General features: G+C 36.0%; 1 protein-coding gene across 2 annotated transcripts; it reads left to right on the top strand.

The window, feature by feature from the left end:
* Positions 1–366: 366 nt before the first annotated feature.
* LOC107752308 (metabotropic glutamate receptor 8-like) lies at positions 367–12,964 on the top strand. 2 transcript variants are annotated; one of them, XM_016568253.1, is made up of 3 exons: positions 367–518; positions 694–1,154; positions 12,816–12,964. In XM_016568253.1, exons 2-3 carry the CDS (start codon positions 696–698, stop codon positions 12,873–12,875), a joined length of 519 nt encoding a protein of 172 aa, XP_016423739.1. In that variant the 5' UTR covers positions 367–518; positions 694–695; the 3' UTR covers positions 12,876–12,964. The 2 variants fall into 2 exon arrangements, with proteins under 2 accessions (XP_016423739.1, XP_016423737.1); XM_016568251.1 differs by having other exon boundaries at positions 367–1,154.
* Positions 12,965–15,606: the final 2,642 nt, after the last annotated feature.

Raw genomic sequence — 15,606 nt, 5'->3', positions numbered from 1 at the left:
GCAGTGGGATAATTCACAGCAGTGACTGTTGGACGGCTTGATCTCTTCAAACCAGCTGTCAAGCCACACTGAATTGATATTTCTACGTACAGTTTTGCATGTATCAGTCTGAACAGTAACACATATTTCTTCCAACGACACTATCATATAGCATCGCGCGCACCTTTTCGACTCATAAAGAATAAGTGATCGTAACTTGAATGTCACAGTCTTTAAGGAGCTTCTAAATAATAAACTCTTTTCTTTTCTTTTTGGTATTTCTTAACACGTCCAATGCGTGGTTCGCAGTTGATTGATTGATAAATAATGTGCCCAATCTTTGCTGATGAAGGCATATTCCTCTGCTGTTCCCCCTCACATAGGGTTCTAATGGTCTGTGACCTCTGGTATTGAGGAGCTAACAACTATGTGATTGCCTCATATTCCATCATCTCATTTGTGCGGCGCCCTTCCTCGTTTGCCCCCCAAAACTTCCAGGGGAATCCAATGGTCTCCTTGTCACCAGATTCCATTATCCGGTACGCAGATGCTCCAGTGAGGGGCACTGATGACCCCGTTCGGTTATTGTGCTCCGTCCCTGCTGGCTTCCCACCTTTGTAACCGCGTCCCCACTGCTGCTTGTGTGTCTGGATCCACCTTATGCCGCAATGGTGATTGCCTTTGAATGGTATGGCTGTCTTCTTCTGCTGACAGGGATGGCCGGATCCGTCAGCCAGCGTACGGATCCACTGACGCCCCCTGCTCCCGAAAATGCCCACTCTATACGACTGGACGGTGATATCATCCTGGGAGGTCTCTTCCCGGTGCATTCTAGGGGTGAACGTGGCGCCCCTTGCGGGGAACTGAAGAAGGAGAAGGGTATTCATCGGTTAGAGGCCATGCTCTTCGCCATCGACCTCATCAACAAAGACCCCGACCTGCTGCCCAACGTGACCCTGGGGGCGCGTATATTAGACACCTGCTCGCGCGACACCTACGCCCTGGAACAGTCGCTTACCTTTGTGCAGGCGCTCATCGAGCGTGATTCTACTGATGTGCGATGCGCTAGTGGCGAGCAGCCCATCTTTGCAAAGCCGGACAAGATTATTGGCGTGATAGGCGCGGCTGCAAGCTCCGTCTCCATCATGGTGGCCAACATCCTACGCCTGTTTAAGGTAATTCCGGTCTATGCTACACTATAAGTCGTGACTTTGCTTCAGGACCCACAGAACCTGACATAATCCTTATTTAATGTTGTACAGGGTGTATTTTCTAGAACTTTACATAGCTTTGATGATGGTTTTCAAGGTTGAGGGCATGTCATGCAACCTGCCATGTTGGCCTCTGCTTGATTTGTTGTAGTCTTAAAGAAGTGAGAGTAAATGTGTACTAAAATAACAAAGTTTGATTGGATCGCAACCTACGCCTGTTTAAGATCATTTCTGTCTATGTTACACTATAGTTCGGTGGCTTTGCTTCAGGACCCACAGAAGCAGTTGTAATCCATAATTAATGTAGTCTAGGGTGTATTTTCTTGAACTTTGCATAGATTTGGTCATGGTTTTCAAGGTTGAGGGCATGCCATGTTGGCATCTGCTTGATATAGTGTAGTCTTAAAGTGAGGGATGAATTTGCACCAAAATAACAAAAAGTTTCTTTCTTCTTTCAGACGAATGTACAATCAGAGTTATATTAAAAAATATCCTGGCTCTTCCGAGCTTTATAATGGCAGTGAATGTTGGTCAAGATTTTGAAGCAAAATAAAGTGAAAGTGATGTGAGGTGGTGTCCCATACTCGGAATTTGTGCTCTGCATTTAACCCATCCAAGTGCACACACACAGCAGTGAGTAGTGCATCAATCCATCATAAAAAGTGCTCCACGTGGCTCCGGGGGGTTAAGAATATCGATATTTAAAACTTTATAAACCGCAATCTCTAGCTTCCGCTAACTGTCGTACGCGCGTTCACAAGAGAGTGGTGTTCCAACGAATGACGTAGGATGTAGGCATAGAGTCTTCACATTTTTTTTTATGGTTTATGCATACTTTGCTCAATTTAACTATGCATGATTATATGGCTAGTTACATTTTATAATTTGCATTTATCATCGTTTTCACCCTGCTGTCCATGCCCCACTGCTATAAACATTAAAAATAAGCAAATGGTAGCTTCTTGAATCTCATGGAGTGATTCAAATGCGTTCTCCGAAGGAATTCACTTGCACACACTTTTTGGCTGCTGTGCTGACTTTTAGTAGCCTGTAATTGAATCTGTTTTGAGGGCTAATCAATAATCATCTGGGTCTCTTGAGCACTAAACAGGAACTGCTGATTATTATATGAATGTGAATAGAAATGTGACTTTTCAGAAGCATCTCCAATAGTGTTGAATCACTGGATCTGTAGATGAAATATTTTTCCGGATTCTCCTAAACTGATTAATTTGCTTTTATCGGTGTTTATGCTGATTTTCTCCTTTTGAGTCTCAAAAATACTGCCACTGGGTTATCTTATGTTTCATGTCTCATTAATAATTGAGTATCTGTTACAGATACTAAATATAGCTGACTTGTAATTGGATCAAATAATGGGTGTCGTGTTTATCTGAAGAAAGCATTCACCTTTTCAACTGCAAAAGAGATCAGACACACCACTACTTCATCTGCAGCAGAGATTATGAAAATAGAACTACAGAAATGGTTGGAGAGGGAGAGATTGTGAGATACAAAAAAAGTTTGATCTAATTTGTAATGTATATTATTGCGCTTGTTGACTGGCTACTGCATTGTTCCTTAGCTTGAGCATCAGTCATTTAAATCAGATATCAATTGTGGATTTTTTTTTTTTTCATTTGTTTCTTTGTACACAGTGTTCACAGATCAATTTAAGCTGAGGCAGTAGATGCTTGATTCCTTTTGCTGTTTGATGAAATTTTAGAGCGTCCCTGACAACATAAATATGTAATTGGATTACTCTGAAATTTCGTCGTTGCGTCTTTTCTCTTTCCTCTGCTCCTGCCTCTCATTGATCTGCAGAGACTGGACATTTGAAAGTGATATGCGTCTGGAAGTCTTAAAACAGGATGTGATTAGAAGTCATCAAGTTTGTTTCTGCCTAAATTTAATGTAGCTCAAGGTTAGCAATTAGCTTAGTAAGAGAAAGTGAAGTAGATGTATCATGTAGATTACACATTGACTTTTTAAAGAAAGTCTTAAACATATTTTAAACAAAACGCTAATGGGTTTTACTCTATATGTGAGGTGTCGATAAATGTTTATAATGAAGTGATAATGCTATTGCTAATGTTTTCCTTATGTTGCAATGCTAACATCCTGTAGTAAGCGTGACTTCTTTTTGCTAGCTTCTAATTGGTGCATTCTGGCTGACTTTTTGGTTACTTAAATGTTGTTTTGATCTGCTGTTTATAAGTTGAATTTATGATTTGTTTTACAAGCGAAGGGTTTAGCCAATCACGACAAAGGTCATTTGCATAGTCTTAAAGGTACAGTACCACAAACAACTAGTTTATTTCTGAAGATGTGGTCACATTTACTGCTGTTTGATGAATTTTCGCAGTCAAAATAAAGTGATTTAAATGAGAATCTACACAGTTTCTCTTCAGGTTTGTGTCAAGATGGTCACTTGTTGGTCAATTGAGCAGAAAGCTACTTAGTTTGAAGTGACTTCTGTGTGAACTGTGGTTTATACATCGCTACACTACTGAAAACAGACAATGGACTTTTTTTTGCCCATAATTGTGCCAAATCTTTGCTAATGTGGTCACGTAACTCTAAATTGCGACTGTTTGGTGCAAGAAACGTAAAACCGCCACACAAATGACATAGTATGGCCTTCTGCACTGCTTGATATCACATGAAGTCATCACAAAATAAAAATGTAGATGATGTTAAGATGGATTCTGTATCCCCTACACTTAAACAATTGTCCAAAAAGCAATTGAGCTCAGTGATGAAGCACTTTATCACAGTCAGGTAAATGGGAAGTTAAGAATAATTCAGACAGTCACACTGACTGAATGTATATTTTAGCAGCTCATCCACTCAGGAGTGAAAAATATGTTCATGCATATTTCATGAAGGGGAAGAATAAAGGAGACATCACAGTCCGGTTCAGATAATGACTTTATTGGTCACCAGTTGCAGACCGCGTCGGGGCAGAGGTAATTCCCGTCTCATCCATCTAGCATGTAATGCCGATGTAAGACTTGAAACAATGTGACCGCTACGCACCTGAGATCACGGTAGAACAGACAGAGATGATGTTGGGTGGAGTGTTTATAGAAAAAGAACAAATTGCTTTAAGTGAAGACATTTTATTGGATTGTGAAATGTGGGATGCTGTTTGGAGTTACTTGTTTGCTCTCTTTGTTTACCAGCACTGAGATTTAATCATTCAAAAGCTACCAACTTTTGTAGTGTCTTGTCTTTTTTTGCAATTGCATAGTTTAAATCTAATTTTGTTAGTTTTAATGTTTATATTCTTTTTCATTTTATTAGATTTTGTTTGTTTCATTTGAATTCAAGACTTAATGGCTTTACTAGTAAGGTGCCCTAAAGCAGTTGCTTTACACATGAATGATCTGAATAAATAAATAATGCAAACAAAATAAATAAGACTACATAAGCTCAAAGCACAATTCACCAAGAAATGCATATGAATAAATGAATTGTCTAAAGAAAAAAACCTGTAAATACATGTTGCTTTAAAAACAAAGTGACCAGTTTGTAGAATAAACCCTGAATGCAGATGTATGTGTGTAAATGTGCATTTCTCAACTCAAGAAATAATTATTATACCAATAAGTTGCCTTGAAGCGATAGCTTCATACATGAATGATCTGTATGAATAAATAAATAATACAATAAAATAAATACTTTCTCACAGAATAAATTGGCTGAAAAGTGCGATCACAGTTCAAAACAAATTTGATTTGACTTAAGAAAAATTAAAACCTATAGATACATGCTATTTTAATAACAAAGGGATCAGGAATGAACCATGAATGTGTGAATGTGTATTTTTTTCCAGTTTAAAAAACAATGATTTTACTAATAAGGTGCCCTAAAGGAATGGCTTCATACATGAATGATCTGAATAAATAAATAATGCAATAAAATAACTGCTTTCTCTCAGAATAAATTAGCTGAAAGTACAATTTTATTTAGTAAACACATTTACGTATTGTCTCAAGAAAAAATAAAAACCTGTAAATACATGTTGTTTTAAAAGCAAAGTGATCAGTTTGTAGAATCAATGATGAATGAATGCAGATGTGCATGTGTGCAAATGTGTTTTTCAATTTAAGAAATAATGATTTCACTAATAATTTACTCTGAAGAATTGCTTCATACTTGAATGATATGAATGAATAATGAAATAAAAGAACTGCTTTTTCACAAAATAAATTAGCTGAAAAGTGCCATTTCAGACAGAGGTAAGTTTGATTTGTCTAAAAAAAAATTCAAAACCTGTAAATACATGTTGCTTTAAAAACAAAGTGATCAGTTTGTAGAATGAACCATGAATGAAGTATGAATGCGGATGTGCATGTGTGTAAATCGGCTTGATTTGTTTGGCATTCAGGGTATGATTGCCACCTCCAGGTCCCCATTATGACATTAGATTAGGTGAAGCGTCGCATTGCAGTCTTAATCAATACACAGCCTTAGCACAGTCAGAGAAACGGAGGAGGGAAGATATTCATTCTTTCCTGTAGCCGAGGCTGTGAAAAAAACATCTGTGTTTTCATGCCAGCCTCCTACGCCAACTCTCTTATACTGAGATGAAATGTGATGGGCGCACGGGTGTGACTGTAGCCCTGTATTGACTCAGTGAAGAGATATGAGTGGGGTCAGACCACCTGAGGGCATATATTTTAGCACAAGACAGGAAATGAGGTCATAGTGCGTGAAGCTTAAAAAGAGGGCTTCATGTTTCTTGAATATGCAGCATTTGGATTGTCGTACTGTATGCGAGCAATGGCAGCAGCGGATGAGATTTTTTAAATAAGATACAGTAGTAATGTTCGGGGTCAAGGTTGTTTTTCCATTGACAGCCCATTCAAAAGTAGCCTTGTATTCCGATTAGGATTTTTTGGCAATCAACACATAAATAAGAAACATTTTATTATATTAGAGTAGATGTAAGTAGATTTAAAAATCACTTACTTTTCCATGTATGCTGATGTTGTGAAATGTTTGGTGCGTGTTCTTGTGCTGAAATCAGCAAGTTACATAATTAGTACGATTAGTAACCAAAAATCTTGTTTGGAACCAGGTGCGTTATTGCAATATTGCATATTGTATGAAAATGCTCAGAATTCGCTGTAACATCACAACTGAATCTACAGAGCAAAACATTGTATGAAAATACTCCGAATTCACAGTAACATTGCAACTGAATCTACATATTGAACGAAAATATTGAGAATTCACTGTAGCATTGCAACTGAATGTACAGTGCAAAACATACTTTACAAAAATTCTCAGAATTTACTATAACATTACAGATTAATCTACTGTGCGAATGATACAGTGTATGTTGTAGTCTGATTCCCAAAACAATGATTTGTACGAGTCGGTTCTTTTTAGTGCATCAAAAACATACAGTGCAATCAGTGTAGTCCAATTAATCGACAATTGAATCTACAATCCAGAGCCGTCCTTAGGGGGGTGCAACTGGTGCGGTCGCACCGGGCCCCGCGCTTGAGGGGGCCCCGCGGCGAATGGACCGAGGGGGACCCCCTTCCCCCCCAGGAACGCGATCGCGAACGCTCCCTACCTCGCACCGGGCCCCGTGTCAGCTAAGGACGGCCCTGCTACAATCTATTTCCTTTTGGTAAATCACAAAAATACAGTTCAGTAAGTGTATTTCGATTTATTAAACAAATTACTTTTGAGATGCTGCTTTTTATTGAATCGAAAATATTCAATTACTGGATTGTATTTATGCTGCCTCTAAACAACTTTTGCAAGTTTTTTTTATTTTTTTATGTATTCATTATTTTATCATTTGGCAATGGAATTGCATTTCTTTTTTCTAAATATTTCGTCCTCAAAAGAATCATTAATAAAGTTGTTAAGAAACTGTTTAATTAAGAAGAATCAGAACTGGAATCATTAAATTGGCTCAAAGTGCTACATAAACATCCATGAATGATACCACCTTTTGCACCTGGACGAGTGAAAAAACACATTCAGATGCTATTTATATGCCGGTTTTGTGTGCTATTCTTGATTCTTGCAATAGGGTCTATCTAGTTCTATCTCCAGCTTGTAGATTTGCTAAACTGCAGACTATGGGTGTTTTAGGCCTCTGCTCCGCTCTGCTCTCAGCCCCAAACGGCACTTATGTAAGATTCTGCAGTGTGCTGGAAACATCCACATCATCAAATTGCTGATTACACCACAGTAATTGGGCTAACCAACAGCAGTTATGAACCTCCGCAGAGAAATAAGCTAGAAAAAGGCCACTTTGAAAGTAATATCTTAGCAAATTTGGGGTTTGCGAACTGTTGCAAACATATAGGAAATTATCATATAGAGTTTTCACACTGGTTGCATCAAGTTCTCATGAATTTAAGGGTAGGACAAAAAGAACGCTGAGGGGAGAATTCACTAAATGCTGCGGTATTTCAGCCCAACAACTTCCATCTTATACTGTACGATACTGTACAGTAGTAAAGTATGCCAGATTTCATAGTCTGCTGCATCCTTCAAAACCGAGAGCTCAGAACAAACCCGAAAGATCTTTTTCCAATCCGTATGAACAGCTAATTATGAAAGGTAATTGCAACTTTATCTCACAATTCAAACTTTGTTGTTTTGGAAAATCTCACAGAATTGTGAGACATAAATACAATATTGCGAAATATAGCTCCAATTCCAACATTACATCTCGCAATTCTTAGTTAATATCTCACACTTCTGACTTTTTTTTGACAATTCTGAGCTTGCAATTCTGTTTTTTGTTTGTTTGTTTCCACCACAGAATAAACAATAACAAAAATAAAAAAGTAATTGCAATCTTGCAGTTCTGAGTTTCTATCTTGTAATTGTGAGTTTCTTTCAATTGTGCAGTTATATTTTGCAATTCTGAATTTGCAAATAAAAAAAGTCAGAATTGTGTTTTTTTAAAAAGTCACTTTTTATATTCCATGGTAGAAATAGGCTTCCACAGCCAATATGACTATTTTAGTATTTTTTTTTCTCTCTCTCTCTCTTTTGACATTTTCATTTAATTTTTAGAGTTGGAACCAGCATCATTTAATTTCAAAAATGAATAAATTGTTACTTTCTTTATTGAACCTGTAAATGACTTACTTATAGTTCTCTCTGCTCAAAGTGTTCAAATGTAATAGATTGCATACTTTTTCACACCTTTAAGTGAAACTTTCTTGTATTTTCAGTATATGTGCCTGTAGCCTCGTGAATGATGCATGAGTGAGTAAACAGCCTGTGAATTAGTGCCACATAATGTAATGCTGCAAACTGAGGAACATTAAATATTTAGGAAACAGCAATAATAGTGTTAATAAAACAGCAAAGGCTTCTGTTAATTGGTCTTTTTTTAGATTGTTTACCTGCATATTATCAAGCCTATTACGCACTAAATGTCAAGCTTCTTCGATGATATGAATATGCAGATTTGTTCAAAGTATATCTAGCTTTTGTTGTCATATCCATATTAAATAATTCGCTAAATCTTTTGTGGGAATTGACTTGTAAATCTCTCAGCTCAGCCAAACCAATATAGTTCCCGCCGGCAGACCTTGTTATTTCAGGTCACTATTGAAAAGACTTCTACATGATGTCTAAACAACTAAACCGTTCATTAGAGAACACATTATTAAGAATGAATCACCCTATGAATCATGCCTTATTGTCCCAAAGTAATCCTCAAAAGTTATTTTTGCCTCAGTGATTTTAACAAGAACCATTTCGATGTTTCATTTGTGTATATATGTGATCTAATATTCTCTGTAGTTCTAATATTATGTGAAGTACCCTGATGAATCCAGTGCTTTACAGTTGAAGGTGGTAATTTTTTAGAAAATTAATAATACAGTTATAACCAATTCAACATTACAATTACACTAGGTTTGAAGTTATTTAAAATCAGAATTTTTTATTTATTTTATCACGCTTGCAATTTGATTCACAGTCTCGAGCACTGCAGTGGAGTGTATAGGGAAACCTGTTTTAATACAGTCATTATTTTTTTTTGCAATTTTGGCTGTTCAGGAGGTGCTGCTTCTTTATTACTGCTGTCTTATTATTTAACAAGTGCACTTGTGATTTAATAGGAATTATTGATCATTTAGTGTTTTAGAGGAATTGGTCATTTTGGTGGGGCCGCATTTTGTTTTTAATAGAAACCAGCAGTAGATATGAATGAAATGAAAATAAGACCCAGCATTGGGAGTTTGTCTGCTGGGACATTCTGCTCTCGAGAACTGTGATGGATTTTAAATGGATTCATTCTGGCTGCGTTTCAGCTTTCATTTTAGCCATTGACAGGATCGGTATGAACTGGTATGTTTAAATAGCCTGATTGGTCATTTTGGTGGGGCCGCATTTTTTTTAGAATAGAAACCAGCAGTAGATATGAATGAAATGAAAATAAGACCCAGCATTGGGAGTTTGTCTGTTGGGACATTCTGCTCTAGAGAACTGTGATGGATTTTAAATGGATTCATTCTGGCTGCGTTTCAGCTTTCATTTTAGCCGTTGACAGGATCGGTATGAACTGGTATGTTTAAATAGCCTGGTTAGTTACGAATTCATCACTTATTCCTGGTTATTATGCAGTTTCTTTATATGAATGTAATAGTTCACCCAAAAAATGGAAATGTGCTGAAATTATATTCACCCACAGGCCATCCAAGATGTAGATGAGTTTGTTTCTTCATATGAACAGATTTGGAGAAATGTAGCATTTCATCACTTGCTCACCAATGGATCCTCTGCAGTGAATGGGTGCCGTCAGAATGAGAGTCCAAACAGCTGATAAAAACATCACAGTAATCCACAAGTAATCCACACCACTCCAGTGCAACAATTAACGTCTTATGAAGCAAAAAGCTATGTGTTTGTAATAAACAAATTCATCATTCAAGACATTTTCAGCTTCCACTAAAATAAGAGTCCTCTGTCCATAATATTGCTTTCTCCAGTGAAAAACTTGTCTCTCCTGAATCATAAAAACGGTCCAAAACAATTATAAACAATTATGTCGGTGGATTTTGTTGTGACAGGAGAACAGGAGATGGACTTTTTCCACTGGAGGAAGCGTTATTATGGATTATGGACTCGTATTCTGGCAAGAAGTGATGGTTTAAAGTTCAAACACCTTAATGATTTTGTTTCTTACAAACAAGCAACTTTTCATTTCACAATATGTTAACTGATGGACTGGAGTTGTGTGGATGATTGTGATGTTTTTATCAGCTGTTTGGACTCTCATTCTGACGGCACCCATTCACTGCAGCGGATACACTGATGAGCAAGTGATGTAACGCCAATTTTCTCCAAATCTGCTCTAAATAAGAAACAAACTCAACTATATTTTGGATGGCCTGAGAGTGAGTCAATTTTCAGCAAATTTTTGTTTTTGGGTGAACTACTCCTTTAATGTGTATCTCTCATCTATTATCTAAAGTAATCTTAAATGCCTTTTTAAAGCATTACTGTATAAATCTGATAGTGTTGTTAAGTACTTTTATAATGTGTCAAACTCCTTCAGTGTAATGTCTGGATTAGGATGCCAAATTAATTACAGTCCCACAGCGATCTCTCTCTTCATTTGTCCCCAGAGGCCCCAATAATGAGAGCTCTCGCCTCTAATCGGTCAAGCACACTCAAACATATGACAACAGCTGAATAAAACTCACCCTCAGTGACGGGGGCATGTGAATCATTACCCCTGACCCCTCTTCCGCTCACACTCACACGCTTCAATCGATCACTCCACTCGCAAAATGTGGTTGAGCATCCATATGTATGAAAAGGATCCCACAAGTGGATGCAGTCGATTGAGCTCCCACATTCTTGCAAGTTACTGCCATTTTCAGATAAGACACTGCAGGCAGATCCAATGCTCCTACTTTTTTGCTAAAGTTGTCAATAGAGGTGCTGGTCAGTTCAGAAATACACTAAAAATGTATAGGTAAGGTTATACCTTAGGTTAGCTTCTCTGATGGATCGTTTAGTTTTTGCTTGGATAGCAATATCTGATTGAATTATTCAAGTTCCTTAACTTTGCATCTGGGAAGAAATGTCAGAAATGTCAGAAACCAATGACTACTTGTCAGTTAACAGAATCTTACACTCCATTAAATGTGAAATTTCAGCATCAATTAAAAAAAAAATCTAAACATTATAATCATAAAAAAAGAGAGAATACAAATTTGAATAAAAATGTTGTGTGTGTGCATGCTTGTAAATGTAAGTTATTATTGCTTGAAAACAGTATGCCTAAACATCCTGTGTAAGTATCAATGGAGATATTGTACTATATTAATTATTGTAATTATTACTGTCTATCACATGCTGCTGCAATTGTCTCAATAAAATCAAGTACTTGTAAACAGATTATGTTTCAGCTAGGTATTAACACTGTCACTGACTGAGGATCTTATAGCACCACCAGCCTTTTTTCAAGTAGAGGGAAAATATTACGTTTGGTTTAGATAAGTGATATGCACTTAATATAGTACAATATCTGGACTGATACGTGTATACAGGATGTACAGGCATTCTGTTTTCATTAAAAAAAATAATATTGGCATGCCTGATAATAAAGTTATAATTACATTGATATGTAGAGAATATATATTCAGATTTGCATTTATATATTCAGGATTTTTAAATATATATTCCGATTTACAATTATATTTTCAGAATTATAACTATATATTCATGATTTACATTTTTATATTCAGACTTACAACTATATATTCTGAGTTGCATTTATATATTCAGATTTGTATCTTTATATTCTGGTTTACATTTATATATTCTGATTTATAAATATATATTTTGATTTACTTTAATATAAATTCAGACGTACAGCTATATATTTTGGTTTACTTATATATTCACAATTTACATTTATATATTCAGATTTGATATAATTATCTCCTGTTTGGTGCTTCATATTCATTATATATATATATATATATATATATATATAATGTGTAACATATGATAAAACTGTTCTATTCTAATAATAAAAATACTAAAAATAATAGTTAAAAAGGTGTTTCTCATTATTTTATCTTTACTTGCAGGAAATAAAAATCCCAAATCCGATGTTTTTCAATCAAATAGAGAGCAAATGCAGACTTTTGCCTACATATCCTTCCTTCTAAAAGAAAAGCACCCTAAAACACTTGGTTTTGTTTTATCAAAAGTGAGAGATTTTGAACTTATTTCAAAATCATTTTTTATCAGATTCTTCCAAGACCAGAATAGGGTACAATATTTTTTTCCTATCCACTTCCATCAGAAGATATAGATGGCTTGATATAAAATATACTGAAATGTAGTTAAGTTACTCCCCAAACAATACAGCAGTACTACAGCGGATCCTCCATTCTGTAATATACAGCAAGAGTCTCTCCTCTCCTGCCATGTCTGGTTTGATTTGGAGAGAATACATCCTGATGGGAAGTGAATTATCTGAAGTGTTTGCTTATGGAGAATAGTGTGTGAATGAGGGATTAGCCGAGCACAAATTAGGTCTGAAATTCTAAAATTTTAAAGAACATAGTCTGTTTTATGCTTCTCATCTCCTGATGCTTTTTGTCCTTGCAGCTGAGGCGAACAGTGATCAAGAGTCATGACAGACATCCTCCTTTACTTAAAAGGAAATGAACAGTCCTGCATACTTCATACTCAAGTAATATGCACAAGGAGGAACTAATATGATACCAGTGGAAGAGATGTTTGTCGCATTAAACTATATCAGCAAGCATGCTCACAGTCTACTCATTCACAAAACTAGTAACTACCTACCTAGACAGCCTTTTAAGGTTCTCCTCGCATGATTTTTATTTATTTGATGTATTTTTATAAGTGTACACTGCATGTACTGTATCTTTCAGAGAAGGCAGTAATCCCAGAATGCATTGGGTGAAATGTAGTGGTAAAAAAAAAGTGTAAATATATTAATATATATTTAGATCTGTTTTATTCAGTACTGAAAAATATCAATAAAAATATTTCAGTTAAATAATTGACTATTTTACACAATATTTGTGTGTAAATTGTGTTGTATACACATTTCATGCTTGTCGGAGTCTTGTGCTGTTACATGTTATGCTACATGCAACATCAAACTCTTCCAGTTCCAGAAGTAAAAACTTCATTTCCGCCATAGGAAAACTGATTTTTAACAATAGCTTACAAACCTTTAAAGACAGATCTGTTGTGAGCCCTGAGTTGTTAATCAATGGTGAATTCTTTTGTTGAAGCTGTTTTGTCAATCTGTTTGAATTAATTCAACTTATTTTTAAAATTATCATGTTTATAAGTGGAATTTGTGCTAAAGACTACATTACCCATGATGCTGTGCACAAAATTCCACCAGTCAGAGAGTCACAGCCAGCAAATCATGCCAAAGAAAAATTTAAGGGGGTCTGAATACTTTCCGTACCCACTGTATATATATATGTGTATGTATAACTAACAACATATTGTTTTAACAGATGTAATCAACAACTTTGAGTAGATTTACATTTCTTCATCATTTTTAATTTATGTAATTCGCAATGCTTCATGGGGTTGTAGTTCTTGGACTCACTAAGTCATTATGTACACAGTCTTACGCCTTTGTCTTTTTGTCCGATTTACAAGTAGGTTTTTTATTTATGTATTTTTTATTTATTTATTTATTTTTGCTTCAAATACAAGTTTGTAATGTTGTGGTTCACCTCACAGCTGGGTGGTTTGATTCATGACTTATAATTCATTAAAAAAGACTATTTTAAAATCTTTATGGGAAAAATGAATGGAAAATACTTTTGGTATCAAGGGCCCTGGTAAAATTCTGTCTAGGTAGTGTTCCAAATCAGTTATTTATGAGGTTCCATTGCAGTTAGGATGCTGTCTTAGTAGTCATTTATCTGTGTAGGCCGTAGACAGCAAATCAGCTTCCTAGATTTTGGAACAGAGCGGTTTTATCACTCATTCTGTCATATTTTTCAAAAGTCATTAGAGATGTTTTGCCACATGCTAAGCTGAGTGTACTTAAGCAACTTCATTATCAATTGACATTTAATGCTTTTAACCATTTGTCATTGTCCCTTTAAAACTGAGAGTCAGAATTTTGTCTGCTTTAGCAAAATCGTGACACTATGAGGGAAAGGTCATTTGTTTATTTTTATTTTTTTAAATTTTGTGTTTATGCAAATGGGAAGTTGTCCTTGCAGTCTGCTTAGTGTCAGGTGAATAGATCTGCATAATAAGTGTAATGAGGTAATAGGTCAGCTTCTGTCTTAGGGCTGCAGACCAATGCATGACTACACATCTTAATTTTGTGAGAGTCGTTTGTTATCCAGGCATTCCTGCAAAATTAAGAAGTGGTTGTAATGTAATGTAATATAATATAATAAAGGGACATTTATTTTAAATATAGCACAATAATATAACACGAGCAGTTCCACAAAAAATCAACTTGGTGAAAAGTGATCGACAAAATGACATAGGTTGATGCTGTGTTATTGAATGCAATTGCATACATTTCTAGGTGTGATTTACATCTCCAAAAGGGCCCAGTTACTTTATAGGTCCCTGTATGTCTTGTTTGTACTATAAAGAATTGGTATGCTTGTGGCAGCTTGAACGTGTATGTGTGTGGTGAGGTCTCCTTTAGTTCTTCACATTAAATTCCAAGGTGTTTGATCCCGACTTGCCCCCAAGACATATCACACTCAGCATGCAGCCTGCCATGTCCACGACTTATCAGATCTATAGCTTTAGTTTGTGTGTGTGCTTCACGCTGACCCTTTGAAAAATCCAGTGGACACCATTAGAAATTCATACATAGCACAGTGAATGTTGTGCTTTATCTGGTTCTCTGCTCACGCCTTCACTTCTTCTCAAATGAGTAGTCTGTTACTCTCAACTTTTTCAGTGTAAAAGTCATTGCCATGATGTTAGTGTTACCAGGGCGTTGCTAAGGTTGGTTGCTTAGTGACCTGCTGGTCTCTAAATAAAGCTTCAGTCCCTTTTTAATGGAAGTCTATGTTTTTTGCATCTTTAATAGTAGCAGTGTGTGGGGAAAAAAACAAAGTGGTGTGTAAAACTAAATTATGATTTTTTTGTGCAAGAAACCTTGTCCAACGTTATAAGCCGTGATAGACATTATTGTTGCTAAAAGTAGCACAGCAATAGTAGCAAGGTAATGGAGTCACTATTTTTTTAATTCATGTAGCTTGGTAGCAAATCTAATTTATTTGGTAAATAGCTGGTTAGCGCTGTGTCAAGCTACAACATTACGTTTGCTTGACAATATTTGCTTGATGTGTACACTATACGATTCAGGAGTGAATGATGGTTTTGAATCGGTTCTTAGAAAAGACTCACTCAGCAAATGGCAATAAAA

This window comes from Sinocyclocheilus rhinocerous, unplaced genomic scaffold (genome assembly GCF_001515625.1).
Source record: "Sinocyclocheilus rhinocerous isolate Xijiao unplaced genomic scaffold, SAMN03320098_v1.1 scaffold861, whole genome shotgun sequence".
In the NCBI taxonomy this organism is placed as follows: domain Eukaryota; kingdom Metazoa; phylum Chordata; class Actinopteri; order Cypriniformes; family Cyprinidae; genus Sinocyclocheilus; species Sinocyclocheilus rhinocerous.
This window is presented reverse-complemented; position numbering and strand designations above follow the sequence as displayed.

What these genes read in the sequence shown, in the direction of transcription:
- LOC107752308 (XM_016568251.1), top strand. Translation starts at nt 648, where the DNA reads ATGGTGATTGCCTTTGAATGGTATGGCTGTCTTCTTCTGCTGACAGGG. An exon ending in ACATCCTACGCCTGTTTAAG is followed by an intron (nt 1,155 to 12,815) that starts GTAATTCCGGTC and finishes TTGTCCTTGCAG; the next exon opens with CTGAGGCGAACAGTGATCAA.